Source organism: Impatiens glandulifera, chromosome 1 (genome assembly GCF_907164915.1).
Source record: "Impatiens glandulifera chromosome 1, dImpGla2.1, whole genome shotgun sequence".
NCBI classification, from domain to species: domain Eukaryota; kingdom Viridiplantae; phylum Streptophyta; class Magnoliopsida; order Ericales; family Balsaminaceae; genus Impatiens; species Impatiens glandulifera.
Window position 1 is genome coordinate 29,643,649 of NC_061862.1, and position 25,130 is coordinate 29,668,778.

Below are 25,130 nucleotides of genomic sequence, written 5' to 3' on the forward strand. Positions count from 1 at the left end.
AGTGTCGCTGAATGTTGATGACAGTGAGTGACGATCGAATCGCTGGAGTGTCGCTGGATATTGATGGCAGCGAGTGACGTTTGAATCGCTGGAGTGTCGCTGAATGTTGATGACAACGAGTGACGTTCGAATCGCCGGAGTGTCGCTGAATGTTGATGACATCGAGTGACGTTCGAATCGTTGGAGTGTCGCTGAATGTTGATACCAACGAGTGACGTTTGAATCGTCGGAGTGTCGCTGGATGTTGATGAATAAAATATTCTCTCGAACAAGCAATAAAAATAATAATAATAATTAATAGAGCATTATTTGAGCCCTCCATCAATGACTAAAGTAACCATTGATGGAGTCAGCGAAAGACTAGATTTTATAGCTTAAGAACAAAACTTTGGCTCTGATACCATGTAGAATTTTTAGAGAGGAAAAATAATATTTTTTATTTCTTGTATTTTTTGCTAAGAAGTCTAATGATTAAATAGTGAAAATTACATATGAATAAAATAAAATAAAAATCAAATTTATATATAAAATAAAAATCAAATCAATTATAATTGATTTGACCATTAATTATAAAAATCAAATCAATTATAGGTTCTTTCCAACACTGTAGATTCTTTTCTCCTCCAAACGTAAGCTTCAAAACTTTCGCTGTAGAGATGAAAAGAGATAACAATAAGAGAGGCTTGAGCTATAGAGAGATCTAGAAAACGTAATGCTCTACAGTGATCAGTAAGAGTGAAAAGTTCCTTAGTTTTGCTCAAGATACGGATTTTGACTTCTTCCAGCTTTCCAACCAGGTATCCCGTCTTCCTCTCTCTCTTTTTTGTGTGTTGTTTTCTAGGGCCTGTTTCCTAGATCGCGGATTTTGCTTTTGAAATTTCTGTTCGTTTCTTTTTTTTTTTTTAATATTTGCTCAAGTTCCTTGGCTTGTTATAGGATTGAATAATAAATTGTTTTCTATCTCTCTAGGAAATCAATGATTAATCTCGTCTGTAGGATACATAGGTATGATTAATCTTTCATGTTTTAAGGCTATAATTTGAATCATATAATCGTCATCATCGCATCCGTACAAATAATCTTTCAAAAAATTATTGTTGTCACTCATTGTGTAGGATAAAGCTTAAAGTGTGGTGAAGAATGAATGAACAAAAACTTTATTTATAGTTGGATTTCGAAATATGACCGCTGGAAAATAGCCGTTGGAATTTGAATTTGAAATTTGAATCTCAATTTTTTTTTTATAGAACATGCCAATGAAATATAGACGTTGGATTTGAATTTAAAATATAGACGTTGGAATATAGTCATTTGAATTTTAAAAAGTAGTTACAAGTTGTTTTTTAATTTTGCAAAAAATAAATATTTTAATGTTATAGGTATATAGATAGAAATGATGCTGTAGAGTATTTTGAATTGAGATATTGTAAAATAGATATATGTATTTTTTAATATTATTTTAGGTATAAAATTTAGCACTTCTGATGCAAGGGCCTTAATCAAAATCAACAAATTTATAAAAAAAAATAAAAAATTTATTGGAAAAAATCCATAATTATACAATTTCTTTATTTGATTTAAAAAAAAAAAATGGGAAAAATGTCAATTTTATGTATAAAGTTGGATGGAGGTGTCATATTTATTTATTAAGTTGTAAAATTCTATTTATATATACAAACTTGTCAAAAATATCAAATTTATTTGACTTAACAGAAATATCTAACGGTGTTAAAATATAATCCAGCTGTCACTGCCAAATCATATCCACCTGTATTTATTATATATATTAATTTTATAGCCAAAATTCTTATTTCAAACTAACCTTATAATTATAAAAACAAAATTAAATTAAATTAAATAACTTTTGCTCTTAATCAACCATGTCTACGATAGATTATCGAAGATCCTAGAAAAACCTTGAAGAACAGATTCAAACAATGGCGGCAAAGGTTTGAGAAAGGAAGGCTGAGCGTCACCGAAAAGTTTTCATTTATAACATCCAAATATTACAAAGCCTAATATTTGTCGTCTTGGTCGTAGAGTAGTGAAGAGAATAACGGTATGATCTACGAGGAGACTTGCGGTGTTCTGAAGATCTTTAGAGGGTGTGGTTCGTGATGTTGTGACCTACACTGAGCACGCTAGGAGGAAGACTGTAATCGCCGCCATGGACGTTGTTTAAGCTCTCAAGAGGCAAGGAAGTACTTGTACTGATTTGGCGGTTGATTCATTATGTATTAGGGTTTATAAGTTTATAGGATCTGATTATAAAATTTGACTATAAAATTAATATATAATATATAATACAGGTGGATATGATTTGTCAGTGACACAGCTGGATTACATTTTAATGCCGTTAGAGATTTAGTTAAGTCAAATAAATTTAACACTATTTGACAAGTTTGTATACATAAATAAAATTTTACAACTTAATAAACAAATTTAACACATTCGTGCAACTTTATACATAAAATTGACATTATTCCAAAAAAGAAAAAAAATCTATTAATTTTATAATAATTAATGATATCAGAAAAAGTAAGCTGTCAAACAAAACAATCAAACCACATAAGAATAATCTGTATTAAATATTGTGAAAAACAATTATTTTTATAAAATTGATCAAAGCTAATTAATCATTTATATAAAATATTAAAACAAAGAATAATATATGTAGAAGTGACTCTTTATAAAAAAAAATCTAACTTTTTATTAAAATTATAAAAAACAACTTTAAATCCGACAATATCACCTACTAAACGGAGAGATGGATACCAGAAAACATAATAATCATAATCGAAATTTATGAGAAACAAACCATCTACTAATATTTATATTTTTTTGGAATACAAATATTTGAGACAGACTAAATAGGAAGATGTCTCGTTAAATCAAATCTAACAGAAAATCACAAATATGAATAGTTAAAATAGTAAATTAAAAATATTTTATTTAAAAAAGTAACAAAAATGAAGTTAAAAAAAAAAATATGTTTCACCATCTCATAGAATTCGACTGGCAGTTTTTTGTTTAGCATTTATCTTATTATTAAATTATGAGAAAAAATAATATATAAATTTAGTAATAATATTTGTAATTGTTAAAGAGAAACTTTTGGATCGTGGTGGCAGGAGGTACAGGTACAGACAAACTGTAATCCCTTTCCCGATCCGGTTGGGGATTTGCTTCTCCACCTTCCTTCTTTCTTTCTTTCATATTCGTTAACATCAGTTTCTTACATCATCTCGTCTCCCAGGTTATTCGCGTTTACCCGCTATTATTCTCACATTTTACTATTATATCACCTGATGATTGCTTCATTTTGATCTATGGATTTCTGAAATCTGTGATAGGAACCATTCGTTGGGTTTTTTTTTTTTTTTTTTTTCTCTTTTCCCAGTTGATTCAGTGATTTGATGTCAGGGTTTCGATATATTATGATCATGAGATGTTTAGATTACTGAACTTGTGCCAGTAGAAATTTAGAATTGGGTTCTGTTATTGTGCGTTATTGGCTTGTGGAAAGTGATGGACTCATATTACTAGAATAAGATGGTTTTAATGCTATAAACATACAAATATCATATTACAAACTTCTTGGTATTGACCATTGCAGGTCTGACTTCGTCTATTCTTCTCCAAAACTTCACATTCATTCTGCTGGAGCATTTGCTGAAAAGAGCTTTCTTTAGAACATAAGAAGAATGGAGAAAGTTGTGGTGGCATTGACAACATTTTTCCTTATTGCCGCTCTAATTCCTTCAGGGATGACGCATCCCGACACTGCCCCTGCATTTCTATGGTCATCTCATCAGGATAAGTATGTTGAGGAGGAATTAGATGTTACTATATTTGACAGGGTTTTCTTAATTTGTTTTTCCATGTTTTTAACTTTATATAATAGAAACATTTTAACCTAGTATATTAGAACTAGAAACATCAATCTATTTAGTTCTGGACTGGCAATGCCCAATCGGCAAGTTTCTTTGAGATTTTGATTCGTAAAAGCACTTACTGGTTGGAGGGGATGATTATTTTCTAAGATCTGTTTAGCAGTGCTATTAATCGACATGCTTAATCATCAGATTTTATGCACTATATCCATAGAATTCAGCTAGAGTACATGAACAATATCACGGAATTCAGCTAGAGTGCATGTGTATGATGATTGGTAGAGACTAGAGAGACTGACATTATTGATTTTAAAGGAGAAAAGCTTTAGGAAAGTACTGGTATCTGTGATGTTTTCTGATTTCTATGAACTTTTTTGGGCACTTTATCTATTCCCCTGTAGAATTTGAGTATAGGATGATTTTGTAACAGCCCAATGAGGGAAGCGGTAAATTATCAAACACTGTCTCTGAAAGATTTGGTGAAGTCTGTCTTGTTCGAAGGAGGGTGGTCAAACTTTCTGGTAAATTTTGTTCCTCATTGTCAATTTCTTATTTCAATACCCATTATACTTCCCTTCATGATAAAGAACTTTAATCTTTGTTTGGTTTAATATTTCCTGCAGTGTCCTCAAATGGAAAGCCAGCAGCCTATGGATGTTGCCGTACTTATTGTTGGGAGAGAGGTATACTTTTCACCTACTTAGTGTGTATTATTTTGCTTGTACAGCAGTTTCTAATTGTTCTACATATTTATGTACCTCACCCTTTGCAGTTGAAATCTCTGGACATTTCAAGACCCACCCTTGGGAGTGCTTCCGTTGTCAATTTGCTCAAGGTAAAATGCCTCAATTGAACCTTAACTGTGTATATTCACCAAATTTCATGAAAGTGACTTGTGTTGCATTTGGTTTATTAAAAGATAATTTTGTTTTCTAACCAATCTCTAAATTGGTTTAGAGTTTCATGTAAATGCCAGGATTCTTTTACTAGTGCCAACTTTTCCTTGGCTTTCCCATATGTCACTGCTTCAAATGAGAAACTTTTTATGGAGAAATCTCTAGTTTCAGAGATTACAGAGAGTTGTGGTAGTTCCTCTAGCCCAACCAAAGTTGTTTTCCTTGATTCATGTTCTTTGGACGGTCAAAATTATGAAAAACTTGCTGACTCTCACTCTTTCAATGTAAGTATACACATAACTAATTTTTTTATGATATTTGAAATTCTTAACTAAGGAAAAAAAGGATCATCACTAATCCTGTCCATATACTTGAGCAGGACTATCTTGTTTCAAGAAGGGAAAAGAGACCAAATGGACAAGCAGACTTGGTAGTGGCTTGCGAGGGAATCACCAATTCTGACCTAGATCTTAATCATCAACAGCATAAAGGTATTGAGCCTATTTGGAAACTAGTATTTTGTCACAATCACAATTTCATTGAAAAATTGTCAAAAATAAAATTGAGAGTGATCATCTGGTATAAGATTTTATAGATTATTTTTGGATCACAATCCAGATTATAGTATGATTTTTGTTGTTTCATTTGGTTTATATATTACTTTTTACATCATGATCCAACTAATAGTATCATTTATTATTATTAATTTTGCTTCATTTGGTATAGAGATTTTTCTCCATCATGATCAGATTATTTTAGATCATTGTGAATTTTTGGAAAACATAACGGATGTAGATATTTCTGAATTACGATCCACGTGTTTTTTTTATAACAAAACAGTCCAATTTATATTAATAAAATTTTGTATGGCTAGTAAAAAATCACCAACCAGAAAATTGACCGCCTTTAACATGCAGGTCATTTGTTAACAGAGCTTCTCAATTCTGTGGATCGGTCAGGAGCAAGATACACAGTTCTTTATGTTTCAGACCCATCTAGGACAATTTCACATCCTTTACCTTCACTTGGAAGATTTCTTGCAGAGGGGACTGGAAATATAGCAGGCAATTCTACATTCTGTGATGAAGTTTGTCAGATCAAATCCTCACTTCTGTCAGGACTTCTAGTGGTAAGTCTGCATCTCATCGTTTAATGCTTTCATATTTGGAAACGGAAAATCGTCAAACTTAAAATTGAAAGTGATTTTTCTTTCCAATTGGTATAAGATTATAGTGTGATTTTTCTGGTTAAGATTTTTAAGATTATTTTCTCGATCAAGATCCTGATTAAAATGTGTTTTTCCACATTATAGTGCAATCCTTTGATTCATTTGGTTTTGATTTTGTTTGGAACACAATGTCATGATTTCATTGCCATGTTTCTTTTGATGCGTCCAAATCTGGATTGGATTTTGATGACACCATCTCTTATTGATTGACATTTCAGGCTATTGTTCTGCTCATAATCTTGATATCGGGGCTTTGCTGTATGATGGGCATCGACACTCCAACTAGGTTTGAAGCACCTCAAGAATCTTGATTCATTTTTATGCACAGAGATGATCATTTTTTTCTTCTCTTGAGTGTTGGCTGATCATAGCAGCCGGTATTATTGGGTTGATGTCTTGGTAAGGTTACCAGACAATGAATAAAATCGATGTGCATTGATATATGCTAGTAGTTTGGAAGTACAAAATATGTCAATTAGAGTTATGAAAGTTCACTCTGATTCATATGTTAGTTTATTCATTTGGGATTTCCTGCCAATTACACGTTTGTAAACCAATATAAATTATTGTGATTGAGACCTCAATTATTTGATATTCAAACTTCTCTTGTTTCCATTTTGAGCCTGTTACTTGTTTAGGGTAGTTGGAGGGATAAAGTTTCTTACCAAAAATAGAGATTCTGATTTAAATGAGGATTTTTAGGGATCGTGCTAACTTCTCTATATAATAAACCCATCAAAGAGAAAGAGTTTTGAATAGAGAAAGAAAAAAGAAATACTTTTTGATATATTATAAATTTTATTATTATTAAGATAAGTAATATCAATTTATTGTGTTTTTTTTTTCAATTAAGATAAATTTAAAATTTAAAATATCACAATAATTTATTCTAGTTTCTTCTATTAAATTAAAAAATAAATCTAATTAATCTAAAAAACGATAAAAGTGTTTATATAGGATTAGGTGAAAATTCAGCGCTTTCCAGACGACGCTTGCCTTGCTGCAATTGCTGCTGAACCAGGTTACTGACGCTTTCCAGACGACGCTTTCTCTGCTGCAACTGCTGCTGAACCAGCCTACTGACGCTTTCCAGACGGCGCTTATTCCAGATTTCCGGCTTCTATTTTGTCTGGCGCTTATTCCAGATTTCCCGCTTCTATTTTTTTTTTTTATATATTTTTATTTTTTTCTGCAATTTAGATTTAGTTTTTTTATTTTTTATTTTAGTTAAAGTTTTTGGCTTGTTTGATCCTAAGTTAGAACGATATTTTAAAATCAAATTTTTAACTAAAATTAAACTTAGTCATAACTTAGACTTAGGATTATTTTTCTCTTATAAATTCTTTTGAACTACAATTTCTTATAAAAACAAAAAATAAGTTAGATCCTTTATATAATTCACTTCAATAAATTTCTTAAAAAAATCAATCTAGACTTAGACTAATTAAAATTTTGATCAATAAATTACTTAGTCTTGATTTTTTAGAATAATTTTATGCGTGGATTATTTTATTAGATTTTCTTGTGTCTTTGTTTATTTATTTTATTTTATTATTTATCTCTCATGCAAACCTTTTTAATGCTTAAAATGGAAAAATTCTAAAATGTAAAGCGTAAGAATTTTTTTATAAAAAAGCCAAAATTAATTAGTAGAGACCTTAGGGGCGTTGTGGGACATAGCGTCTAAAAAACTCTTTCTCACACGTAACCAAACGCCGAACTCACAATCTCTTAATTTCCTAATTTTTGAAATTATGTGGCGACTCTCTAGTCGTGAGGTTAATTAATATTGAAAAAAAGTTAAAAAGGCCTATGACATACTTTCCATTAAAAAACTCTCAATCTCTCCCAGATTCGACGGGAAGGTAAGATATGGAGTTGTCTACAAAGCCTTATTTTTAAAACTTCAATTTTTAAAACTTCAATTTTTCAAACATTAAAACTAATTCCCCTCACGTTTTCAAAAACAATAAATTTTTTTAAAGAGTGTCCCAAAATTTTCAAACTAGTCTATCAAAATATTTTTAAAAAAAATCGATCACAGTTTTCTGGCGACTCTGCTGGGGACATTCGACGTTTGACTCCAAAGTAATTTTGGCCAAGTATTTAAACTTTCTTACGCTTTAATTCATACTCCATGTTCACATTAATTGATTATTTGCATGAGACTTGGAGCTCCAACGTGGAGGTGTGGGTATACATCATTGAATGAAGCTCACACATCTATATTTTATGTGCTAAGGGTAGTCAATGTGAATGACACCCTCAACCCTATTCCTTGAAGGCTTTTGTGTGATTTGAGAGTTGAGAAAAACAATAGGAAAAAACCCGGATTAACCTTCTCTTCTTTTCAAATATCCCCTACTATTGAAAATGAGGAATTTTGAAATAGAGATGAGGGGGATGTCCAATTGAGAGCTCCCCTTACATCGAGAGATCCCTTTTGGGATAGTATCCTTGTCAGTGGAACAACTCTCTCTTAAGCCATTTCCAACTTTAGAACAAAATTTCAAAACGCCAGTTCTACCAAGTCGTTGCCTCGTCTCGTCCTGTCGAGCAACAAAGCCACGTCATGAAGCCCTTTACTTGACTACTATATATGATAAATACATGTATGCATATAGATATTTCTAGGCGCTCAGTTTATCCATTCAATGTTTTAAAATGCCATGAACATGTGAACAATTTCGAAATTTTGAGGCTAAACATAATAGTTTTAAAGGAGTAAAATCGAGGAAACCTAGAAAAGCTAAAAGAAGAATCTAATGTAACTAGTTTTCTTTCTTTGTGTCTTTACTACTCAGATTTTAAGCGTGAAATATAATCAAGAAATACGTGAGACACAAAGACGATCAAGAGAGACGCATGAGACACAAAGACGATCAAGAAAGACGAAAACACTTGAAGATTCGAAGATTAGACTAGATTTCCTTATGCTTGAAATGTAAATCTCTTTATGAAGATACATGAGCGAAATTGTAACGAAAGGATGAGGGGTGCTTGCTTTCTTTTCTTATTTTATTTTATGACTTGAGTTTGCGATTTTATCCATAACACTTAGGATTTTAATAAAATAACTCATTCTATTTTACTCATCCTTTTCTACATGTTATACATTGTGAATGGGTAAATTGAGCGTCTATTGCGTGTTAGGGATTATGTGCATACGAGCAACGCATTGCTTGTTTTACTTGATAAAGGGGTTCGAACTGACTTTGTTTTCTTGAACACATCATACTCATATTCCATCTTTTCACCAGTGACTCTCATTTTATTTGCAATAACAAGAGTTCTAGCAAAATAATCACTCACCGATTCTTCTGTCTTCATGTTTAACATTTCAAACTCTTTTTGAAGAGCTTGCCTTTGTGCTCTTTGCACTCTAACAGATCCTTTATACTTCTGTTTTAAAGATTCCCAAATATATTTTGATGTATCCTTATTTAGAATGGTTTTTAATACCGTTCTATCAATAGCTTGAAAAAGATAATTTTTTTACCTTTACATCTTTCAGCTTTGCCTCATTAATGAATTTTTGTTCTGCATCTGTTGGTTCAAATCCTCTAATAATTGTTGGAATTCCTTCTTCTATTAACCCATAATACTCTTTGGATCGAAGGAACTTCTCCATTAACATACACCAATATTCGTAATCTTGAACAAAATTATTTTCGGTTGCCATGAATTACTTCACCTTTCTTCTTCGTTGCAACATAGAAGACTTTGCTCTGATACCAATTGACAAGTTAAGTTAAAGAATTATAAAAAATGAATTTTGTAAGAGAGAACTTGATGAATTTATTGAAGGAATAAAGGGCTATATATAGCCATCAACTTGCATTTGAAAAGTAAAATAGCTTCCATAAACTAACTATTAACTTCAACTAACTATTGATAGGATAATAGCAACTGGCTCTTACAAGTAAACAAAAATAAATTTTAATAAAAGTACTAATTTTACTTTTTTTTAATGAGTTAAAGCCAACCCATTTGAAAAGTAAATAATACTTGTGAGTTAAAGCCAACCCAAATTTTTTTTTTTTCTTTTTTTTGGGTATAAATGTGACCTAACCTACTAATTTATTAAAATTTTCGATTTAATTTATTATTTGTTTATTTAATTAATAAAATGTGAGGCAAAACTTATATGTATACACTCGTTTTATTCATATATATTTTTTTTATTTAAATAACGTATGGTTTTGATTTTCACGAGATTTTAAAACATATTTCTTTATGACACCGCTACTAAATACTCTATGGTTCGAGGTTTAACTCTTAATTCAACACACTTCTATACTTCTATTATAACTTATGAGTACATATTGTTACTTTCTTTTAAACCATTGTAATATTATTTGATTTTATAAATAAATTGTTTATTTCAAATGAACAAATTCAAATTGGAAAAGGATTTTTCTGATTCTCAAAGAATGAAGGACAAGGGGATTAATTTATTTAATAAGAAAATTATCTACTCCATCCTATGGGTGTAAATGAGCCGAGTGACTCGCGAGTCGCTCGGTCAAAGCTTGATTCGAGTTCGGTCAAAATCGAATTTGAGCCAAACTCGAGCCAGTTCGTTTAAGATTCGAGCCGAATTCGAGCTTAGGTAAGACTCGCTTGATGGCTCCTCGAACTTTTTCGAGCCTAATCATATAATTTTTTATATTATATTTTACTTTTTAATCAAAATTTAAAGTACCCATAAGACTATTTATGGACTTATTACTTATGATACCGATACTAAAGTTATTAGTACATAAAAAATATGAGATTTTCAATATTTTGATATATCAAGATATACTAGAATAATATTATAAATTAAAAAATATATATTTTTATAATACCAATAAGAAAATAAATAAATTTGATATTAATTTAATTACATAAACATAATTTCTGAAAATTAAATAAAAAATATAATTATATTGTAATATTATTTAATATATGTAATCTCATTATATTATATTATATTTTATAAGATATAAAATTATTTTTATTTCACTATAAAATATTTTATTTTTCAAAATAAACCTAATATAGTCTAATATGTTTTCAAGTTTATCTCAATTACAATATACGACTTTCACAACCATTTTACAATAAGACTCAAGAGACTGCCTATTAATAATTCTTCAACAAACTTATATTTAGTTATGAAGCCCTAAATCTCTCTCCGGTAAAATCCTAAATCTTATTTAATTATTTTTTTTAATATAAGAAATTAATATATAAATATATTTAAATTCGAGTCTTTCGAGCATTTCGAGCCGAACTCGAGCCTATGATTATATGATCGAGCCGAGTTCGAGCTTAATATTAAAAGCTCGATCGAGTTCGAGTTCGAGCCGAGCCAATAAAAAACGAGTCGAGCCGAACTCAATCCAGGGCTAATTCGAGCTCGGCTCGACTTCTTTACACCTTACTCCATCCGACTAGTTTCAGATTTAAATTCCGCACAGACATACGGGTAAAACAGTAGTTGTCACATATAAAATTATCAATCAACAAGGTAAATGTTTTCATATTACAACTTTTATTCAAATTGCTTATTTTTTATTAGAAGATTGTGATTTGGTTTTTGACACATAAGATAAAACAATTATTAATTGTTGGTACCAAAAATAGTTCCGAATATTTTAAAGAATTTTTAACCTTTGGACAGTTGGAGATGAAATTACTTCGATCATTTATACACGTATTTATTATTCTAGATACATCACGTGGTCAACTTTGCAAAGATCCCACTATATTTAGATAACGAGAAAGCCCAAATAATTCAATCGGGAATGAATTGAAATTGGAATGTAATATCGATTCATAAAAAAGAAAAATGTTCTTTGTCAATTCATTTATGAGATTATGCAGATCTATTTTTTTTAAATTCGTCTTTTTCGATTATGGCCCGAACACTATAAATACAATTAAATAGATAATATTATTAATATATATATATTTATATTTTATAAGAGTTTTTTTTAATCAAATATAAATATTTAATATTATATAAAAAATTTATTTATATAATTTTTTATTAAGAAAATATAATCCTTAGAATACGGAACTAGAGTAGTAAAAAATCATTCCGAGAGAACGGGGCGGAATTGTAAATTTATTCCTACTTATATATGATATTTCTATTTATTTCCACAGGGGTTTCGGCGGCAATACAGAAGAAGGGGAAAGGAAGAGTTCCTGCTGTGCAAAAAAGAGAGATCGGAGGAGCTTGTTACAGCGACGGCGCGACTCAAGGTCCATTTACAGTTTTAATTACTTGATAGAACGACCATAAGCAATGTAAACGTAGATTGTAATCATTATTCGATATTGATGCAATGAAATGAACGTCTAATTATTTGCTATTTGCTTCTATAATGTTTGATTGATTAAATGTCTTTGGTTGAGATGAATTTAGGAGGAATGATGCTAGACTGAATCATGTGCTTAGATGTTTTGGATTGAGTATTCGTGATTTTACTAGTTCAAATTACTCGAAAATTTATCAAGTGGTGGTTAGATGTCTTGTTAAGAGCTGTGTGAAATTAATAATTGATCCAGATCTATATGAATTGAGTTCTGATTTCATGAAAATGCAAAGTACTGTGACAGATTCTGAATCTTTGAGGCCTGAAAATTTGTTTGAATTCATCTTTGAGACTCAAATATCTAAAATCCAAAACAGGTGCAGAAATGGATTTCTTTAAATTGTTTCTGCCCAGATTTGTATTTAAACTAGTTTGAGTGATTTCTTCTACTTCAAATGTTCTAAAACCTTCTCTTATCTGTTTAGGTTTGTTTAGTGAATATATATGAACATTGGGTTTCAATTCATTCATAGCAAGATCAAAGCTTTATTGATTTAAACTCGAAAGAAATTTTGAAAAACAAAAGGATAGAAATCCAGATTTGCATCTTGTTTTGAGTTCTCTTTGAACTTGGGTCTTAACTTGATGGTATCATTTGAAAAACACATTGTAAACTAATTTGATTAGTTAAGCTCTGGATTATCAAATGGCCAAGGGAATGGGATGCCCCGTTTTCTGGTCAGACTTTTTGTCCAAACTTGCAAAAATCCATAACTTATTTTCATTTTATCATTATAGCTATGATTGAAATTTGAGTTATGATTAAGCGAAACTCAGTTCACAAAACCCTTAAAAACTCCAATGTCCATATAGTTGATTGGCAGATTTTATTACAACATTCTAGTGGCTTTTGTGTCTGATTATTGCCATGATTTGAATTTTGTTTGAAGATGAACAAATTGCTCTTCTTATGATGGTCATCAATCAACAACATTGAGTAACTGCTGCTCGTGATTGAAACAACTCCAAGTATATATAGATCAATCTATTTCATAAAGTAGTTGATAGAGATGAACAACTATGAATCAGAGTCTTTAGTAACAGGAGTGTTTGAATTACCCGGAGAACCTGCAATTATCATCAATGGTGTGCCTCTACTTCCATCAAAAGATATAATTCCAATTGAGGTAATTTCTAATGCAGAGTTAAGTATAGTCACTGAATTTGGAGAATGGTTGGAAGGAAGAGGAGTTAGAAAGATATTTGAAGGGAAATTTTATGACGGAAAGGTTACAATGTATGACAAGGAAAACGGTTGGTATAGAGTTGTGTATGAAGACAATGATTATGAAGATTTGGATTGGCATGAGTTGGAAAAAGTGCTTCTGCCATTGGATGTAAATGTCCCATTGAGGACATTAGCAATGAAGGTCATCAAGAAAAGAGACAAAAACACCAATAAGCATAAGTTGTCGGGGAAGAAAACTGTGGCCAACAAGTCTTGAACCGATGGAGATTATAACTTTCATATTTCATGTGTTTCTTCTCCCGTATAATCTTCACAATAATCTCGCAATCGTGTTCTATTTGCAAAACATAACATTGCAATTAATTGGTCAGAAGAAGTCGATCCACTAGTTCAACATATTATGTCAAAAGCTGCATCAAACATGAAAGAAAAATTACATTTAGAAACACAAAGATTGGTATCATATTAAAGTAATTTTTTATCTACATTTTATTATGTTACCCCCTTCTTTATCATTATTTTTATCTTTATTGTGTAAATTTAGAAAAAACTTAAGGACAATAATTCTAATAATATATATAGGAAACCTAAGTAGAAAAACCATCATATTCAAAAAACCATAATACTATTTTAAAATTATAAATATTATTATAAATTGGTATACGCTAAATTTTGATGTTTACACCATTTTTTTTAAAATATAAATTGCTAGCGCATAATATCTGCTAATTTTTACTATAAAAAAAATAACATTTTAAAATAAAATTTCAGTTCTTATTTGATAATTAATTGCTAACACATAAAATATGATATTTCATCCTCAAATAACTTCTTAGTCCAAAAATATTATCATTAACCTTCAAAAATATTAAAATGTGTGTTAAATTAAAATATTGGTTTAATTTGAAAATTCGTAAACTAACATCAAGAATGTTATAAACAAGAACAAATTATTATCTTTATCGGCAAAAGGTCTCGTGGTTTTACTTTTTTATTTAAAGATGTTTTCCATGTAAAAAATAGTGGTATTTTATGTTTGTGTTATTTTCCTCATAAATTAATTTAATCACATTATCAATCTACATTTTATTGGTGTTTAATATATTAACTAACTTTAACATATTTAAACTTAATAAATAAATATTTATTCTTATAATATAAAATTCAAGTCTATTTATAAACATTATGAATAAAATAAAAAATTAAATATGAATTTTATAAATTAAATAAATGTCCTATTTATAAATTAATAACAAAATTAAAGTAATTTTATTAAAAATAAAAAAACTAATTAATAAAATTAATATTAATTAAAAAAAATTCCAATAAAAGATGACTCCTAAAAAATCTCAAACTATTTTTAATTATATTAAATAAAAAAATAATAATATATCAATTTCAATATTTTCTCCTAAAATAAAGTATACACTATTTATAATCAAATATTATAAATTCATCAAAACTAAAAAAAATATTCAAATTTAATTTCTCCTGTATTTATGGGATTCTATCACATCTATAAATACAAAATCTATATCTCTATTATTGAATTTTTATTTATCCAAAATTTCGAGAATAATGTCGATACCAAAGAGGCAAAACTACTTGTTTATCGACTACAACAACAGTGGTGACGAAAGCAGTAATAGCACCAGCGATGATAGTAGTAGTGATGAAGAAGACTCAATTTTCTTGGGTGATGTCGACGAATTTATGGCAGAGGTTGAGTCTAAAATTCATCCTCACTTCAGGGAAATCGCTGCGTCTATTAAAAAAGATGATGTCTTTGGCCTCAGTGTTGCCCTAGGTATAAGAGTACAAATTTCAATAAATTTATGTTTTATTTGTTGATATTGTTTATAGTAAACTTTTGAATTTTGTATAAAATAAAGTGACATTATTGATATTTTTAGTATTAATTTAATTCGTTATAGATAATTTCAATGGAAATATTGATGAAGATTTGATAGACGGAGAAACTGCTCTTCATTATGCATGTCAATATTACCGTCGATCCTGTTTCGAGGTAAATTGTATATGATCAGTGTTGAACCAATATATTCATTAACTATTAATTATGGATTAATGTAGTTACTACTTCAACGGAATGCCAATATAGAGGTTACAAATACAGTTGGATCAATTCCTCTTCACATTGCTTGTGGATTAGGTTAGTTTTTCTTCATCATTCTAATATTGTGTTTATATTATATATATTATTGTTATAATGTTATATTAATATTTGTTTATATTATATATATATTGTTGCTGTAATGTTATATCAATATTTGCTTATATTATATATATATATTGTTGTTATAATGTTATATCAATATTTGATTGAAGGTTCGTTTAGGATGGTTCAAACTATACTCAATTCTACTACTAATCGAGATATTATAAATAGAATGGTTCAATCGGTTAATAGGTTTGGTGAAACGGTAAGTTAGATTCAAATACTTAATTTGTCATCTTTTTATTAATTATCATTAATTCTAATATATTTTTTTTTGTCACAGCCTCTCCATGAAGCTGTAGTTGGTAGAAATATTAATGTTATTAAATTATTGTTTAACGTTGGAGCTAATACTAATATAAATGGTATAAATAAAATGTTAAAATCTGTTGATATATCTGGAAGAACGGTAAGTTTTAATTAATGAAATATTTATATATATATATATATATTTAAATTGTAATTTAAAATTCTTATTTTTTTTTTGTTGGGTAGCCTCTTCATCAAGCAGCAATTTATGGAAATGCTAGAGTAGTAAAATTGTTATTAGAATGTGGAGCTCGTACTGATATAACAAATTATGATGGAAAGGTTAATTTTTAAGAAAATATTTTTATTTCAAATATTTTACATAAATTATATTCTGTAATTTTATATTTGCAGATTCCATGGGATTTGGCTAAACCTAATTCAAACATTAGAAGAATACTAGAGGATGATGAAGATTAAAATGTTTTTATTTTATTATACATTTTTATAGACACTTTTTTTTATCATATTTTCTCTCGTTTTGTACTATTTTTTTTATAATTAATAATTATGCCTATTTATAATTAAGATAATTTTATATAATTTATTTATTTTATTTATGTTATCTTAGCTAGTTTATTTAAATATATATATATATATATAATATTATTTCAATTCAAAATTATAAGAGTTGTGAAACATCTACAAAGACACAAAACATTCCATAACCCTTATCATTACATAATTTATTTTTAAATTTAAGAAAGTTTAGCACAACTCTCTATAATCATAATACACTCACATCATCTGACTCTTAATATTTGAACTATTTTAATTAGTTTACTTATAAAGTATTTGTTGTTAGAATAAAATAATATATTATTATTATTATATCCATGGAAGAACTCTATCTCTTTTTCTAGCTTAATTGTTATTGGAAGATAATATCATATTTATATCTTAATTATTAATCTTTCTTAAATAATTAATTAATTGAGAGAGAGAGAGACTGAATGAAAGATCATTATCATCTTTCTCTATGCTTGAATTTCTTTTAACTGGATTTGAGAAATTGCAGGAATCCCATTATTCTTATGTTAGTAAAACCCTAAAAACTTACTAATAAATATATAATATATTAACACTGTGAGTCTTCATAATTATATTCTTGAAAGTATAACTCTATAATATGTGTTGAAGTTTTTATATATATTAATTCATGTTGTAATTATAGAAAGATATAACACTTTTATCTTGATTCATTCACTAAATGCCATCAATCTTGATTCCTTGCTATAACATATACTAATGTGCATAATATATATATATATATATATATTTATTTTTTACTCATTTAACTATTTTTAACCTATTAAGATATTTTTAATTATTAATTTATGTTTTAAACATAATTTGGATAATTTAACAAAATTTTAATATTTTAACTTAATTTTAAATTAGTCAAGATACATACAAAAGAAAATTAATTTATGTGTATTATGCTTTAAAATTAATTTAATAAAAAAAGTTATAAAATATTATATTAATTAAAATAAAATGAACAGTCCTATATAATATATATATATATATATAAATAAATAATATTTAAGAAATATATATTAAAAAATAAAATCCTTCAGTCTCTCTAATACATCTTTATCATTCTTTTTCTCCTCTCTTATTCACCCTCATACTTTTTCCTATTTTTTTTTATGCCATTTTACTCCATATATGTTTGAGAATTTAATCGGTAGAAATAAAAACAAACGTTTGAAAGAGTATGAACCTAATAGTGTGAACAATTTGTTGGGATATTAGGAAATGAAATAATCCTCTTAATACAAGAACAACAACATCAAAGAATAGCGGAAAACAAAAGAAAATAATAAAAGAACACAAACACAATATTTATAGTGTTTTTATCCAAAATATGTCTACATCTATTTTCAAAGCACAGGAGACTCTCAACTTTATTATCAATATCGTTATAGGAGTATTACAATAAATCTCTCACTATTAGAACTCATACACAACTCATAAAAAGCGATGCTTTCAAGATAAATACTTGACTTTTAAGGTGTCCGATTGCACCTTAATTTAAATAGTTTTAAACTCTGTCAACATCAATATCTTGTCTAAAACTTTCCAAAAATCTTCAAAATATTGTTTTCATATTTTCCTAATTGTATTATCATAATAAAAAAATTATTTTCCTTTTGTATCAATCTTATTTATTTGTATTAAGATTATACACCAAAATATATTTTCATTTTATTTAATATATTCATTTCTTATACCAAGATCATATATTATGAACATACTATAATTGCAATATTATAAATTCATTCTCAACATATTTATCGTACCAATTTTATAATATTTTATAATAGATCTTATCATCAGCTTAAAAATTTAAAAACAGTTAATTTTATTTTTTATTATTTGTTTATTTTCGTGTAATATGTTAATAATATTTCTCCCTTTTTGTCATGTTTTTATATATGCATGAATTTGAGTTTTTACATTACATCATAAATAAGTGATTTTTAATTTTTTCGGTGTATTCAATTATTTGTTTAATTGTATTTTTTATTTTTATATAATTGAAAATTATTTCATAAATTCTCTTATTAATTACATCATTTAATTCTTCAAATAAGGATAAATAAAATTTAATAAAACACACTTAAACCAGATTTGAGATTCTATTTCTAAAATCAAGTCTTTTAAAAAAAAAATATTGTTAACACATATAAAATCTGGTTGGTTCTACTATCAAAAGAATAACATTTTAAAATAATGTTTCAGTTCTTATTTTATAATTAGTTTGAGTTACTTAAATCATTATTTCAGGCTCACAAAATAAAAATAAAATCCAAGCTTGTCTAATTAAATAATATTATATAATGAACTGGAATGCTAATTGGATTTTTTTTTTATAAACTATATCATAATAATATTAATGACTATATTTAAATAAACATGAGTAATTAAAATATTTAAAATTAAATGTTACTTATAATTTATATTTCATTTATATGCCTAAATATACATTACCTCCATATTTATTAATATATAGAATATAAACAAAATATTTTAGTTAATAATTTAATAAATAAAAAAATATTAATTATTTGAAAAGTATTTAAACTATGTAGAACTTATAGTTTTATTCCAAATAAAATTATGCCTACATTATTTCAGTTTATAATATATATATATATATATATATATATATATATATATATATATATATATATATATATATAATATACTTTATTTGTTTAGGGCTGTCCCAAAATAATGTCCCATTTGCTGTCTCATAGTAGAGAGAAGAGGGTGGAGAGAAGAAAGAGAAAATTAAATAATATATATATATATATATATATATATATATATATATATATATATATATAATTTTTTAGGGTTTAAAATTTAGGATTTAGAATTTAGGATTTAAGATTTATTTCATATATATATATATATAATCTTTTATTTGTCTAATTTATCAAAATTATGTTGTTTTGATAGATGAAACAGCAAGTGGACATTATTTTAGGACATCAGATCCTCACCCTTTGTTTAGGCATATTTTAATTTTATTTTAAATAAAATTTTATAAATGTAACGAATTTTTTTCTATAATAATTACTGTGGCAACACCAAAGTAAAATTATGAAAAAAACAAATCACCAAATAATAAGTTCACCAAAACTAAATAAAATATTTAAATAAAAGTGTGAACCCATACATCCGCTCTAAAATTTAGATTTATTAATTTATTTTAATGAGAATTCAGATTTGAAAATTTAACATTATATATAATTTTATTTTATGAATAATTCTGTGTTAATTTTATTTCAAAATTATCTGATTAAATGTATTTGGATTAAGAGGTATCCTGTAAAACTGTATAAACTTACTTTCAAATAATGTATATAAATATAATAATATCAAAAAATAAATAAAAGTAATACAAATATCTTTATATATAAATAAAAAGGTAAACAACCAATCATTAATTGAATAATAAAATGTTAACTTGTTTTTAGCAACTAAAGCTATAACTGTCTCAACTAACTTTTTAAAATTTTAATATTTAGCTGAAAATTAGTAATATCTTGTTACTAATTATTTAAAAATTAATTTTATTTATCTTATAACTGAAAATATAATTTTTCAAATTTAATTTCTCCTATATTTATGAAATTCTATCAAATTTATAAATACAAAACTTATCTAATCTCTATTATTAATTTTTCATATTTTATTTATCCAATTTCAATAACAATGTCTATACTAGAGAGGCAAATTACAGTAGTGACAATAGTAGTAGTGATGAAAGTAGTAATAGCACCAATGACGATAGCAGTAGCAGTGATGAAGAAGACTCAATTTTCTTGGGTGATGTCGACGAATTTATGGCAGAATTTGAGTCTAAAATTCATCCTCAATTCAAGGAAATTGCTGCTGCTATTAAAAAAAATGATGCATATAGTCTCAGTGTTGCTCTAGGTATAAGAGTACAAATTTCCACACATCTATGTTTTATTTGTTGATATTGTTTATTGTAAACTCTTGAATTTTGTATAAAACAATTGTGACATAATTGATATTTTTAGTATTAATTTAATTCGTTGTTATAGATAATTTTAATGGAAATATTAACGAAGATTTGATAGACGGAGACACTGCTCTTCATTATGCATGTGAAAATTACAGTCAATCCTGTTTCGAGGTAAATTTTATATGATTCGTGTTGAACCAATATATTCCTTAATTATGAATTATAGAATGTAGTTACTCCTTCAAAGGAATGCCAACATAGAGGCTACAAATAGTCGTGGATCAATTCCCCTTCACATCGCTTGTGTATTAGGTTAGTTTTTTCTCATAATTCTAATATTGTTGTTATATTATACATATATTATTTTATAATGTTATATTAATATTTAATTGAAGGTTCGTTTAAGGTTGTTCAAACAATACTTAATTCGACAACTAATCAAGATATTATAAATAGGATGGTTCAATCAATTAATATGTTCGGTGAAACTGTAAGTTAATTCAAATATTTAATATGTCATGTTTTTATTAATTATTAATATTTTAATCTATTTTTTTTCACAGCCTCTACATGAAGCCGTAGATATTAATGTTATTAAATTATTGTTTAATGTTCGAGCTACTAATCTAGATGGTATAAATAAAATGTTAAAATCAGTTGATATAGCTGGAAAAACAGTAAGTTTTAATTAATGAAATATTTATATATATATATATATATATATATATATTTATTGTAATTTAAAATTCTTATTTTTTGTTGTTGTGTAGCCTCTTCATCAAGCAGCAATTTATGGAAATGCTAAAGTAGTAAAATTGTTATTGGATTTTGGAGCTTCAACTGAAATAACAGATTACAATGGAAAGGTTAATTTTTAAGAATATATTTTATTTCAAATATTTTATATAAATTATATTCTTTTAATTTTATTTTTGCAGATTCCATGGGATTTGGCTAAACCTAATTCAAATATTAGAAGAATACTAGAGGAAAATGATGAAGATTAAAATGTTTTTATTTTGTTATTTTGTTTTACATTTTTATAGACACTTTTCTTTCACATTTTCTCTTGTTTTGCACTACTTTTTTTTTTATAATTAATAATAATGCCTATTTATAAAATAAAAAATTGAGCACAACTCTTATAATTTTGAATTGAAATAATATATATATATTTTAAATAAACAAGCTAAGATACCATAAATAAAATAAATAAATTATATAAAATTATCTTAATTATAAATAGTAGTAAAAAATTGAAACAACTACAAAGACACCAAACATTCCATAAACCTTATCTTTCACATAATTCATTATTTTGTTATTCTTGTATCACATTAATTTTATTATATCACATTACTTTTTATTAAAAAAAACATTATTATGATATTTTAATAAGATATTATTTTTATTTTTTGAGTTACATATAAAAATTTGTTTTTAATTTTTGTGTTTTTTTATTGGAAAGAGAAATGAGTAATAGAAAAGAAAATAAAAAAATACATAATATAATTTATTGACCAGAAAAAAATAAATAATATAAAAATAGAGAAATTAATTAATAAAAAGAAATAAATTAATTAGTAAAAGAGATAAATTAATTAATTTGTGAGAGAGAAATTAATTAATTGGTAAAGATAGAAAAATCAATTAATTAATAGGGAGAGATAATATTTAGTGTTTAAAATGAATATTGACTTTCGCAGTCCTAGATTTGCGTTCCCTATCATTTCTCATATCTATATATATATATATAATGATGCTTAATTTTTAAAGTGTCCGGATTGCCGGGTCGAGAGCTGTGGTTAATTTGGATACTTGGGTCGGATTGTGGGTTTACCCGTTTTTAAATTTAAAACGGTTAAAAATAAAATTAAAAATGCTAGAGGTATGTTTCGAACTTGCAACCTAACAAAACAAGTACAACTCTTTAACCAACTAGGCTACAAAGACTTTATATTTTAAATTCAACACCAAATTTGATAAACGCGAGACGTTTTAACATTAATATAAGTTCAACTTTTTAACTAACTAATCTATATATATATAATGATGCTTAATTTTTAAAGTGTCCGGATTGCCGGGTCGAGAGCTGTGGTTAATTTGGATACTTGGGTCGAATTGTGGGTTTACCCGTTTTTAAATTTAAAACGGTTAAAAATAAAATTAAAAATGCTAGAGGTATGTTTCGAACTTGCAACCTATCAAAACAAGTACAACTCTTTAACCAACAAGGCTACAAAGACTTTATATTTTAAATTCAACACCAAATTTGATAAACGCGGGACGTTTTAACATTAATATAAGTTCAACTTTTTAACTAACTAATCTATATATATATATAATGATGCTTAATTTTTAAAGTGTCCGGATTGCCGGGTCGAGAGCTGTGGTTAATTTGGATACTTGGGTCGGATTGTGGGTTTACCCGTTTTTAAATTTAAAACGGTTAAAAATAAAATTAAAAATGATAGAGGTATGTTTCGAACTTGCAACCTAACAAAACAAGTACAACTCTTTAACCAACAAGGCTACAAAGACTTTATATTTTAAATTCAACACCAAATTTGATAAACGCGGGACGTTTTAACATTAATATAAGTTCAACTTTTTAACTAACTAATCTATATATATATAATGATGCTTAATTTTTAAAGTGTCCGAATTGCCGGGTCGAGAGCTGTGGTTAATTTGGATACTTGGATCGGATTGTGGGTTTACCCGTTTTTAAATTTAAAACGGTTAAAAATAAAATTAAAAATCCGTGAAAAAAATTACGGATAATATTATTAAAAAAACTACTATGAACAAAAACCCGTGCATTTAGGGTTTATTAAAAATGCTAGAGGTATGTTTCGAACTTGCAACCTAACAAAACAAGTACAACTCTTTAACCAACTAAGGTACAAAGACTTTATATATTAAATTCAACACCAAATTTTATAAATGTGGGACGTTTTAATATTAATATAAGTTCAACTTTTTAACTTACTAATATATAATAATGTTGAGTAAATGGATACTTGGGTCGGATTATGTGTTGACCCACCCATAAATTTAAAACGGTTAAAAATAAAATTAAAAATGTTATCCGTAATTTTTTTCACGGTTTTTTATATTATTACTCGTGCAAATGCACAGGCTAAATGCTAGTTTTATTTATATGCCTAAATATACATTACCTCCATATTTATTAATATATAGAATAAACAAAATAACTTAGTTAATAATTTAATTGATAAAAAATTATAAAAAATATTAATTATTTGAAAAGTATTTAAACTATACAGAACTTATAGTTTTATTCTAGATAAAATTATGCCTTATATTATTTCAGTTTATAATATATATATATATATATATATATATATATATATATATATATATATATATATATATATATATATATATATATATCCTATTTGTTTACGCATATTTTAATTTTATTCTAAACAAAATTTGAATAATGTAACCAATTTTTTTCTATAATAATTAATGTGCCAACAATAAAGTAAAATTATGAAAAAAACAAATCACCAAATAATAAGTTCACCAAAACTAAAGAAAATATTTAAATAAAAGTGTGAACAACTCTAAAATTTAGATTTATTAATTTATTTTTAATAAGAATTCAGATTTGAAGATTTATCTTTATATATAATTTTATTTTATGAATAATTTTGTCATGTTAATTTTATTTAAAAATTATCTTATTAAATGTATTTGGATTAAGAGGTATCCTGAAAAAATGTATAAATTTACTTTCAAAATAATGTATATAAATATAGCTATATAAAAAAATAAATAAAATTAATACAAATATCTTTATATATAAATACAAAGGTAAACAACCAATCATTAATTGAATAATAAGACGTTCTTTTAAAATTTTAATCTTTAGCTGAAAATTAGTAATATCTTGTTTACTAATTATTTAAAAATTAATCTTATTTAATTTATGTTACAACTGAAAAATATGCTTTTTCAAATTTAATTTCTCCTATATTTATGGAATTCTAATATATAAATACAAAACCTATCTCTATCTCTATTATTTATTTTTCATATTTTATTTATCCAATTTCAAGAACAATGTACTTGATTATTGAGGATATTAGTAGGGGTTGGCAGTCTAGGACCAAAAAAGGGCCTATTTTTTTTTTTATATATATGCTAAGTATTGGTAAAGATTTTTAATTTCTTATTCTTTAATTTTTTTTTATTATGTTAGATTTTTTGGCCCATATAATTTTTTATAATTTTTCTCTATAGCTCAAATAGAGAAACAAACAAACTAACATTATCAGAACAAAAAATTGAAAACACTACTGTTTGTCTCACTGTCTGTCTCTCTCAGTCTCTGTATCCTACATCGACAACGAAACTGACAACGAAACTCACAACGAAACCGACAACGAAACCGACAACAAAATAATTTCGACGGTGGCTCTGTTTCGCTGGGTTGAGCCTTGAGGTAAGGTTTAACCATTAAAAGTGAAAATTC

At 26.8% G+C, this 25,130-nt stretch overlaps 4 protein-coding genes across 4 annotated transcripts; all 4 read left to right on the top strand.

Moving 5' to 3' along the window:
• The first annotated feature begins 3,578 nt into the window (after positions 1-3,578).
• LOC124920722 lies at positions 3,579-6,636 on the top strand. Its single transcript, XM_047461275.1, has 8 exons — positions 3,579-3,820; positions 4,324-4,414; positions 4,517-4,576; positions 4,666-4,728; positions 4,870-5,073; positions 5,169-5,280; positions 5,707-5,918; positions 6,236-6,636. Exons 1-8 carry the CDS (start codon positions 3,705-3,707, stop codon positions 6,326-6,328), a joined length of 951 nt encoding a protein of 316 aa, XP_047317231.1. The 5' UTR covers positions 3,579-3,704; the 3' UTR covers positions 6,329-6,636.
• Positions 6,637-12,180: 5,544 nt separating this feature from the next.
• Positions 12,181-14,029, top strand: LOC124922199 (dirigent protein 17-like). The gene is made up of 2 exons (XM_047462932.1): positions 12,181-12,272; positions 13,276-14,029. The coding sequence occupies exon 2, from the start codon at positions 13,396-13,398 to the stop codon at positions 13,828-13,830; it is 435 nt and encodes a 144-aa protein (XP_047318888.1). The 5' UTR covers positions 12,181-12,272; positions 13,276-13,395; the 3' UTR covers positions 13,831-14,029.
• A 1,123-nt stretch (positions 14,030-15,152) lies between these two features.
• LOC124922884 (inversin-like) lies at positions 15,153-16,539 on the top strand. The gene is made up of 7 exons (XM_047463535.1): positions 15,153-15,381; positions 15,509-15,600; positions 15,666-15,744; positions 15,921-16,015; positions 16,094-16,219; positions 16,306-16,401; positions 16,474-16,539. Exons 1-7 carry the CDS (start codon positions 15,153-15,155, stop codon positions 16,537-16,539), a joined length of 783 nt encoding a protein of 260 aa, XP_047319491.1.
• Positions 16,540-20,480: 3,941 nt separating this feature from the next.
• LOC124922917 (ankyrin repeat domain-containing protein 39 homolog) lies at positions 20,481-21,633 on the top strand. The gene is made up of 5 exons (XM_047463537.1): positions 20,481-20,574; positions 20,706-20,797; positions 21,190-21,303; positions 21,397-21,492; positions 21,565-21,633. Exons 1-5 carry the CDS (start codon positions 20,481-20,483, stop codon positions 21,631-21,633), a joined length of 465 nt encoding a protein of 154 aa, XP_047319493.1.
• The last annotated feature ends 3,497 nt before the right edge of the window (positions 21,634-25,130 follow it).